This window comes from Theobroma cacao, chromosome 9 (assembly GCF_000208745.1).
Source record: "Theobroma cacao cultivar B97-61/B2 chromosome 9, Criollo_cocoa_genome_V2, whole genome shotgun sequence".
NCBI classification, from domain to species: domain Eukaryota; kingdom Viridiplantae; phylum Streptophyta; class Magnoliopsida; order Malvales; family Malvaceae; genus Theobroma; species Theobroma cacao.
The window spans coordinates 5,799,721-5,810,520 of NC_030858.1; the positions used below are offsets into that span (position 1 = coordinate 5,799,721).

The 10,800-nt window shown below is 36.1% G+C and overlaps 1 protein-coding gene across 1 annotated transcript; it reads left to right on the forward strand.

The window, feature by feature from the left end:
- Window positions 3,986-5,341, forward strand: LOC18588602. The gene has a single exon (XM_007013118.2). It carries the CDS (start codon window positions 4,388-4,390, stop codon window positions 5,078-5,080), a length of 693 nt encoding a protein of 230 aa, XP_007013180.2. The 5' UTR covers window positions 3,986-4,387; the 3' UTR covers window positions 5,081-5,341.

Consider the following 10,800-nt stretch of genomic DNA (forward strand, 5'->3'; position numbering starts at 1 on the left):
AGGAAGAAAAAGGAATAAAGTAGATGAATAAAAAATTGGGTTCAATGGGTTAATACGAGGTCTTAAATCAAATTGGAACATCAATATTTCTTGGCTAATGCTTTTCCAGCAACATGAGTGGGAAAAAGAAAAAGAATTGAGCTATGGGCTGCTTGTAGGTAGGGCAGAGAACCAAGGCAATTGATGTTGCTTCAGAAGTTTTTCCACGAACAAGGAAACGTCGGTTTCAGAGGATGTGTGTGGCTTAAAGATTAAAAACGACACAAGGGAATGAAAAAAATAGAGTGAAAGACAGAAGGTTAATGGAAGGAAAACCGGTTGAGGTTTCAATAAAGACAAAGAGAGAATGTGAGCCTGCAGGAATCTGTTTTCCACTATTGGATCTGGCTTTTTTTTTTCTTTGCCCATTTTTGACACTGTCTGTTCCTTAGGCTTGAAAGCAATGTAACATTGCATAAGAGAAAGGAAGAGAGAAGTACTGGAAGGAATTGGTTGCGTAGCTTTCTCTTCTCTTTCTTCTATATATCATGCATTTATGAGCAGCGGGATTCTTGAAAAACAATTATCTAGGACATCCCTGATCCCTCCATAGTATTTAAATTTCTCAACAGATATCGCAGCACAAATTGCCAAAGGCATTTCCTTAATGGGATACAAATTAAAGAATGTCTGGTTTTGGCAGTGGGCATATATATCTGTCGGAATGGTTGCTTGCCTTTTTTCCATTGGTTTCGCAACCTAGCATTCTCATTAATGGTCGCATTTTGTGGGTTCTTGAGCCCCCCATTCCAATTCCTCTCTTTCTCTCTCATTTGCAACATGTGATCAACTCAGAGGGTTTCTTTTTAAAACTTTTTGAATTCAATTTGATCAGTATGTCATTGGGGCTGGCATGGGTTTCAAGCCCGTACGTATCAATGCTTAGCTAAAAGCTTTAGGCCAGCGTTTCGATGATGCTTGGGACCCATATGGATAAATTGGCTTAGCCCTTTAACCTTAGCTAAAGCCCATCCTATGTTTTTTGGCTATGTTTTTTTGGCCTCTTGGGTCCTTTCTGTTTTGACATTACATGTGGATGGAATCATTCAAAATCAGACAAAACCATATTCAATTTTTTTTTTAATATTTGAATGTCAGACTTACATTATATGAACAGAATACCAAATTTTGGGATCGATATGGTGCAAATCCATGCACGTTTGGAAATAAGAATATCTAATTACATGTTACATAATAAGACAGGGGATGTTTCATGTCTCTTTTCTTTTTGGTCAGCCATGCGAGCTGGTGCCGTGCATGTCCTGGAAGTCTTGTAAGAGTTGGTGGAAGACTTGGAATTTTGGAGACCAACTGAGAAGAAGAAACCAGAGAGAGGCATGTGCGCAGTTTTAATCAAGAAGCAAGAGTCCAAAAACCTTGAGAGAAAGAGAAGCTTTGAGAGCGGCGGCTAGGTCTCGGTCTCCTTCTACTCTGACAGAGACTAGTTCCAACCCTAAGACAACGTGGCCAGCTCCAAGGGGTCAAACAATCTTGTGTGCAACTCAACTGTCTCCATCGACTACATTAGACCTCTACTCCCCCCAGTTAAATAGGCGCTCCCCCGTCACCATCACCCCCTTTCACGTTTCTACACAATCGAGCCGCCAAGTAAGTTATTCAAGTGCCAAACTCCTTATTAACCTTTGTAGTTTGACGGTAATTTACGGTGTCCTGAGCTAACCCATGCATTCGATTAGGGTGTGCATCTAAAATAGTCAGACCTGGAGGATTATCCTAGATATCCTTCCAATAGATACCTTGCAATTGCCTTTGTAATAGTTTAATGGAATTTTGATGTGCCTGGGCATCTAACAGGCCTGACAGACTTGAAATAAGTTCCAAGTGGCAAGTTTAGCTTGAATGAGCCTAATCCTGGCACAAAGCTCTAAGTTTGGGCCTGGTTAAATAGTTAACTACTAGCTAGTTTAGTTTCTTGTTTGTAATATCCCAATCATGAAATATTATTTCTGTATGTGCTAATTTACGAAAGATTTACATGTAATTGTTCACTTCCAAATCTCAATCAAACTCAAAGTGTATGGCAAAGACTTGAACATTCTAACGTTTCAATTTAATAGAAAATTTTGTATATGCTACAATTTCTTAAAAAACTTATTTGTTTAAATTTTAATCTCATTCTAACTCTTTTTGTAGATATATAATTTAAGCATATTAGAAGGAATTAGAGAGGGACTGAATATTGAATTTTGATGCTTTGTTGGAAAGACTACTATAATTAGGCGCTAAGTTTGTTGCTTTGAAATTCTTAGAGGTAGTGTTTGATTATTTGTAAGTTAGATGCATGTAAAGAATTAGGACTCTTTCTAAAGGATGGTAACGTGTCAATAGAAAATTTAATTCTTAGGAGATATGGACGGCAACAAAAAAAAGAAAAGGTAAAATGTTTGTGTCCCAAGACCGATTTTCAAAGTGTCAACCGCAAATCATATCTGTTTGGTACAACATTCATTCAATAGGGTCGGTATCATTCCCTCCCATTGTTTTTCCTTTCTTTTTTTTTTTTCCTGTGTTTTTCTGCGTGGAAGTATAGGGTAGGTGCCCTTAATTTTGTCTCCTTCAATGCTGTAAGCTCTCGGTGTAGTGCTTGACAAATGTAAAATATTCTCCAATTCCCACCCAAAACCTGACACTTTTTTAGATTCTCATATCCAAAATAGGCCTTATGTAGTCTCTGTTTCCCTGTCCAAAGTCCAAAACAAATCTCCTTAACAAGCAGGCTCAAGTTATGAACTGGATAAATCATTAATTCAAAAGAATCCAATATTTGATGGCTATTCTTGACTCAAATTTGTCAGCTATCCCAGCATTATACTACATGTCTTGCCTATGAATTGGATGTGTTGCTAGCTTTTAAAAGGAAGTAGTAGTAACAATTTTTTTTAGGTTCTTATCATCAATTCCCCATTTGCCATACATCTTTTGTACTTAAAAAGGAAACCCAAATTTTCTATTACTCCCATCCCATATCACTTATCTATAATACTATTGTTTTCCCCTTTTTGGTTAAAATGTAAGGGGAATGTCAGCATACATGCATATACAATACAACTGGTTATAATATTTAGCATATGTTAGAGTAAACATGAATTAACTTGTGTACATGTATATATGTATTGAGGGGGCATATATATGTCTATGTTTCTGACGTAACAATATTTGGATTTTATAAAGACAAAATAAATAAAGAAAGACAGATTTCTTGATGCATTCTTTTTGTAGTTATTTGTGCAGCAAAAAGGCTATGTCAACAACAACTAGAAAAGGTAGAAAATATATGGACAAAGCTGCAATACTGCAACACACCTTTTTTTTTTTTTGTGATTTATGCAGGAAATAGAGTTTTACAGAGGAAAATGGTGGAAGTCCAGCTGGCTCCGTTATTCACGGGTAGGGATTTTGAGTATGAGCCTTGGTTCTCTGCAATTTCTACTGCATCACTCCAAAGTCTAAACGGTACAGATGACTCAATCAAATCAGAAGCTCGTTGAACAAATCAATCAATCGAAACATCCAAATGATTAGAAGTGGCAGACCAAAATTTGATTGGTAAAGCAGAATCCTTTCCTCCCGACGAAAGTATTCAAACTCTTTTTTAACTTATTCTGACAATGTCGGTCACAATCTTACGCAATTCTTCTTATGTTTACATTAGTTTATTATATCTCATGTAATTATTATTATTAGCAAATCGTGAATACAGTTGCATGTACATTCGTATGTGGAGAAACAACGTCCAAATTAATCAATCAAAATTAGCTAAGGCGAGAGGTCCAATTCAACAACCAGGACCGCTCCTTTCTTCTTCCTAAAGAGGCTACACACCAACTCCACCATCAAAAGTAAAAGTGACGAAACTATCTTTGAAAATTATTAATTATTATTATAACAACGAAGAAGAAGCCATCAGGAATTAATTTAAGCTTCGATAAGAACTTTTGATATGTCTGATGATGAGCTGCGCCTAGTGGGGACTCTTTTGGTGAGCAAAGGGCAAAACACAAAGACAAGGAAGGAGCGTGTCAAGACAAAGAGTAAAAAAAGAAGACAATTAAAGTGGAACCCCAAAGAGGGAAAGGACCTTTCTCTTTTTATATTGTTTCGAGTTTAACAGCCTTGAATTGAATTGAATGGTGGCTCCTTCTCTTCTTCTCTTATTTGTATAAAGAAATCTTCACCGATCATCACCGCTATCACCAAAGAAAGGAAGATAGCGAAACAAATAATTCACCTTTGAATGTCTTTGTTGCAGCTTGCAAAGAAGAAAACAACAAAATCTACACTACTTGCTTCCCTGATCAGCAAAGGTGAAAAAGAGTAGTCGGTACCAATGCTGCTTAGAAATTCCATTTCCAACACCAAAAAGTTCTTTCAAAAAACCTTACAAAGTTTCAGGTCTTTATTCTCTGGTGGTGGTGTTGATTACCAAAAGCTACCCAAAACCTCTCCTTACAATCCCTCTTCTTTCAGTACTACTGCCGGCTTTGACATAAATGGCCCAACCAGTTACCAGCAAGACCTTGAAAATTTCTACACTGACTTCACTGACCGATGGGAATCGGATAAAGGCAAGGAAAAGAAGAGAAACAAGAAGAAGATAGTGTCAACTCCAACAGAACAACAAAAAGAAGGGGACAAAGGAGGTTTCACGCAGTTTACAAAGACGAGTCCGACGAAGAAGAATACAACACAAACAAGAGAGGGTAATGATGATCAGTCGACCAAAACGAGGAGTGCCAAGGTGGAAAAAAGGCAAGAAGATCCATATATGAAGAGTAGTAGAGAAGCAAGGAGTTTGTCAGTGGCACAAAAGCTGAAGGAGCTAGAGATGATGGATATGAGCAATGTGGATCATGTTCTAGACATTGAAGAGGTTCTTCATTACTATTCTCGCCTGACATGCCCTGCCTACCTTGACATTCTCGACAAGTTTTTCATGGACATGTGCACAGAATTCTTGGGACCGCCTGCTTCTCCAAAAAGTGTCAATTCAAGACCAAAATTTCGATCAGTGAGAGCCTGATCAACCCTTTGCTTTTTTTTTTTCTTCTTTTTGCTTCTCTGGTTAGAGAATTTGGGACAGGTTAAGAATCGAAATTGTCATGGTGACTTCTTTTACTTTATTTTTTCCCCTCTTTAATCATGTTTTAGTTGTGATTCGCTTTGTTTGTATTTGTCTCCAAACCATTAATTCTTTGAGTTCTTCTGTAAAGCTCTGTGCTTACTTAATTTCCTTGATTGATGCCATTAATTTGACACATGATTGCAAGAAAAGATATGAAATTCACTTGGGCTTATTGCATATTGATTATTAGACATGTTTCATTTGATCAGTTAAAATGATGATTTTGGAGCTTCTTTTCATCCCTTTGTGGGTGGTCAAGGGACTTGAAGGAGTGGACCGAGCTATCGAAGGAAGCTCTCACTTCTCCTCTTTTTGGTGTTGGGGTAGGGTAATGGGTTGGTCAAAAGAAAGAGCATCGTATATCAAAATGAACAATTTGTTCTCGCACTAAAATGCTAGCTAATCATTATAATAATCGATGCCCATTGTTCACAGAATATGGAATTTCTATATATTTTAATTTGATATTTGATTTTGAGGCAACATGAATTAAGCCGTTCAATCTTAGATTTATTTGCTTATCATTTTTGTTTCAAATATCTGTACTCCTTGATATGATATAGTTATTGGATAAATTTAAGACACCCAACTTGGTCATGAACAAGTTGAAGACTTGAAATTAGGCAAAGGTTGTGTTGAATTAAAAGTTATCGAGTGGCCCGGAAAAGCGTCGATTCACGGCCTAATTATTCTCCGATGAGCTTGGTTGGGCAACATCTCTAGAAGCCCAAAAGAAAAAGCAATTGGAGGTCTTATTGGATACTTGCACATAAATGGGCCCATCCATATTTCTTCAACGGATTGAACCTGTAAAACTCTTAGGGAAAGAATTGTTTCTCCATATCCTGTGGGGTTTTACATCCATGATATGGAAAAATAAGGATTGAGGCCCAGGGCAGGCTTGTTAAAGAGAAAAAAAAACCACCCTGTTTGTAACTTTTCGATTTTCATAATAACTTATGAGGTTCCTATCAAAAAAGTAAAATAAAATAAAAGAAAAAAAAAAAAACCTGTGAGGTACTAGAACTCTAGAATCTAAATTATCTTTACACAATTGCAACCACATACATTAGTCTATAATTTGTATCAATCATGGAAGCCGGTTTACATACGTAATTTAAAAGTCTGTCGATAATGTATAAAATGATAAAACGATGATTCTTATCAGAGAATATGTTTACAGATTAAGTATTATTGTGGATCAAAACTACTGATAAGAAGATATTCATTGGGAGAAAAAGAGCAAAAGCTGTGAAAGGACAGTCATGTTGGAAAGACTTACAGTCATGCAACAAGAAACTGTCAAAACTTATGGGGAAGAAGAGGCAATCATTACTGACTAAAAATACTTGTTCTAGATTTTTTTTTTCTATTTACTCGAAATAAGCTTGACACGAGGTGTGATGTTTGCTAATAAGGGCTTGTTTCTTATACACAATAATTAAGAAAGCAACATCGGAATTGTCCTTGTTAAAAGCTGTAAACATCATAAGAGATAACTACGACACCTTTTTTTTTTCTTTTGTTGTTTTTTGTATAATTGAATTGAAAGAACAGAATACGACTTTGAGACCTTCCCTTTGAAATTGGAGAAAATGTGGTTTGAAATATTGAAGCAATATTTTTGTTTTTAGTAACACTTGTTTACCATTTTGATAAGGTAATAGTACTAGAAAACTTTTTTGTTCGGTATATGTATTTATCATTGAAACAAAAAATAAAGCATGCATGTATTATGTAATATAATATATGCTTATCCAATATGATGATTACAATTTTGGCACCTCTCTATAAGTTATTCATCTAATTTTCCATGTGGTTTAAATACACTGTTACCTNGGGGGGGGGGGGGTGGTGGGGGGGAAGAATATGGAGTGTGTTGATAATTTGTTGAGGGAAGATTGTAAGGGAATCAAAGTAAGGAAAGTCCAAAGTTCAGGAAATGTAGGCAGAAGAATCCTTTTAGCTTTCTTCCACTCATCAATTTGGTGGATCCCATCCCAACTCCCGACTTTAATTTCTCATGAAAAAAATTTGTAACTCCAAAGTTGGAAATGGAAACACTTTAAACATGGAATCTGAAATGTTACAATGATTTTGTTCTTTATTAGTATAGCGGGCTCTTTTTCACAAGCAAGAGGAGAATCCGCCAGTATATCCGATGAGATTCCAACAAGATGGGAAAAAGACCAAGTTTTGCACTAAGCAAAAAAAAAAAAAGGTGATGATCAAGTGGGATAACAGGAGAGAGTCTGCCCTTAAAGCAATCAATGTACAGTCTCCTCCAAACACGTTCGCCTGCAATGAAAAGAGAGGGATAAGGAACCATCTTTTCTCTCACCTGTCTCTCTCAAAGCACCTGCAGCTGAGAGAGAGGGGAGAGATGGGGTTGAATTTTTTTGGGGAGCTTCCTCTCTTTCATTCCCTAGTTTAACACATCATTCTGTTCAACTTGCATCTTTTATCACTCGCAAAAAGTGGTACAATAGTATTTGTTGTCCTTTTTTTGTTTTCTTTTTGGATTCCAACAAATATTGAAATTCCTTCAAAAGAAAATCTTATCAAGCAATGGCTGCTCTAGCTAGCTAGGCGCATGCTTTATATTAGTAGTGTTCGTTTTTGCTTGTTATAGTAGTTCTCGGGTGTCCCTTTCATAGATTTGTAATTAATGATTTTGCTCTGCAAGGCAGGGATTTGATGCCTCGTGGCTAATCTACCGAGTAAACCTTTGACATTGGCTGAGCTGGTTGTCCTATTAGAAAGAGTCGTTTTTGGCAAATTATGACTATTCTAGATTCTTTTTATTGTAATTTTGATACGTACCATGGCAAAATTCAAAGAGGCGAACAGATTGCATTCCAAACCTGTAAATATCAGCACCGCAAACCAAGTTAATGACTCACCATGGTTAATCTTGGTGTTGTTGTCCACTAGCTTGTATTACTTAGTTTTCATTTTAACCAATGGTTTGGATCTTAAGGCCAAATAGCAGTAACTTTTTCTTTATCAAAGTGATACATGATTGATCCTGAAACATCGATCAGTGAGTGTCCAGGAGAGGAAACAGTGGAAATAAACGCCCCATGAGCTTACAATTAACCATAAATGACATAGCACCTAACTTGAAGAAATTAAAGCGAAGTAGGACACTGGTGTACATCAGTTTTTTCAATCCTTATCTCCTGGATGCTTAATCTGATCCACTTTGATTGTAGAAAATTAACCTCAGATCAGTGCCGAGACCAGGAAGTGACAAGAACAGAGTGTCTTCCACAAATTAATAGCGGTAACTCTCTCGCATCCTTTAATCTCCCTAAATCAAGCGTTAAGAGTTGTGGCGGCGAAATGGGTCTATGCCAAAAGAAAAAAAGCATCCATATACGACTAAACAGATAGCCGAATTATATCTTATTTTGACGTCTTTCAACATTCCTGCACTCATCTTAATGAAAGTAGCTGGAACTATACTTGGAACATTGAATCAACATTTAGTTGAAAGTCATATTAACAAATTCTTGTTTGTTTATATGGACACGAATAAGAAATGCAAGATCACATGCCAGCAGATAGAAGCATAAAAAAAAAATTAGAGAGAGAGAGAGAGAGATTTGCTAAGGGGAATGAGCATGCAGCCTCCGTCCCCCCTTTCAACCTATCACTTTTGGGAACCCCATAACATGTGGAGTGAGAGATGGTCTAATGATTGAAGAAGACAAGTTGCAAGTGGTGGTCCCTTGTACCTTGTGTAAATATAATATTGCTAGAGAGAGAGAGATCGATGGGCAACGAGTCACAGTCGTCCATCACAAAATTCCTTCCTCTCATTACTGATCGAATATCAGTCAGTGACGAGTCATTCTGCTGTAAGCACCCTCGCGCGCCTGCATGTCTTGGCCCTTTCAGCTACGTGATAAAGCGTAAGCCAAAGCAAAAGAGAAAATTTTATATTTCATAACAAGATCATGTCAGCCTATTATTTATATGTACAACATCATTATACATATGTGACAAATCTGTTTGTTCAGAGAGTGCAAGATACGTCTAGGCTGCTACAGATTCGTTATTTTACTTTTCTTTCTTTGTATGCGTTCAAGGAAAGTTTAAATATAGATTTCTCACATTTGGGACAATGGATTGTGTTATGAAAATTGTGTAAAAAATAACAAAGATAAAATCTAAAAAAATTAAGTAAATAAAAAAATATAAAAATTTACATGATTCGGTCTCTTGTCTACGTCCACGGAGTGAAACTATTATTCTATTATTGAAAAATTAAAGTATAATAAATTGACCTCTATGGTTCTTCAAATCAATCTAAAATCTCTTACACACTCTTTCTCAATAACCTCCTAAGAACATTCACCCAAATCACTCTAGCTCCACTTAGAGCAAAAGACAGAGTTACAAGGTATTCCTTCTCTAGAGCTCTCAAAGCACTACTTACAATTCTAAAGCTTAGAGATCTATTTTTATAATATAAAATTTCAAAGTAGAATGCGATTAGGACTCGATGTGGAATAAGAAGTTTAAAACCATACAACTACTCAATATTGTACATAAATAAGAATCCTAATCAAATAAGATCTAGAATTCTAGTCAACCTAAAACTCAACAAATCTCCATCTTTGACTTGAATTCAAACTCCTTAAACCTCTTCCTTAATCGCAGCTAATTGCAACTTCCTAACTCCACCTACTTTTTAACACCTTGAACAACTCTCTAAGCATAAGACTTTCCAAATCATTGACCTTTATAATTACCATGACTACACATATCAAATCAAGCTTGATTAAGCACTCGATTTCACAAAATGGCCAATGCACCTGTGTAGCCGTCAAGTCAATGGCACTAATTAACTTCGAAAATGGACCTCGACAACCCTTTTAATTCACTACTGATAAGATTTTTCGTCCTTTCACTATCATTTACACCATGGGAACCTTTCATCACCTCCTTGCCAAATGAAATCTCACTTTGGTAGCTACCATCTCCTGTGCACTTTTCCCATCCTTTCGAAGCCTCACATTCTAGACGATATAAGCCATTATACAAATTCTCCCTCATCAAGATCATGTTGCCTTGTGTGACTTTTACCACTCCATCACAAGCAGAATATCCATACCCTTGGAGTTTAATAGGCTTAATTATATTAAATTCTTACGCATCTTTGGGATATAGGCCACACCACCCAAAGAGTGCACAATCCCATTAAATATTTTGATTTTCACCACTCAAAGACCCATGACCTTCACTATTGAGTTATTACCCAAAGTAAAATTCTCAATCACCCCTTCTTAAAGTAAATCAAAATAATCTTTTTGATAACATACGTGAGAGGCAGAAGTAGAATCTAAATACCAATAAGAATTTTTATCCATATTTTCTGAGATTGCAAAAATATCACAATCATCACCTTTAGCAATAAAAGCACACTCACCTTTGTTCTCGTTACTTTCATCCATTTTTGTAAGACAATCTCTTTTAATATATCCATACCCTTTGCATTGAAAACATTAAATTGTAGTCACCCATTTAAAAAAATATAAAAAAATAATAAAATATAAAATATAAAAATATAAAATAAAATAATGAAAAAAAAAGAAATGGTTGGGCGTATG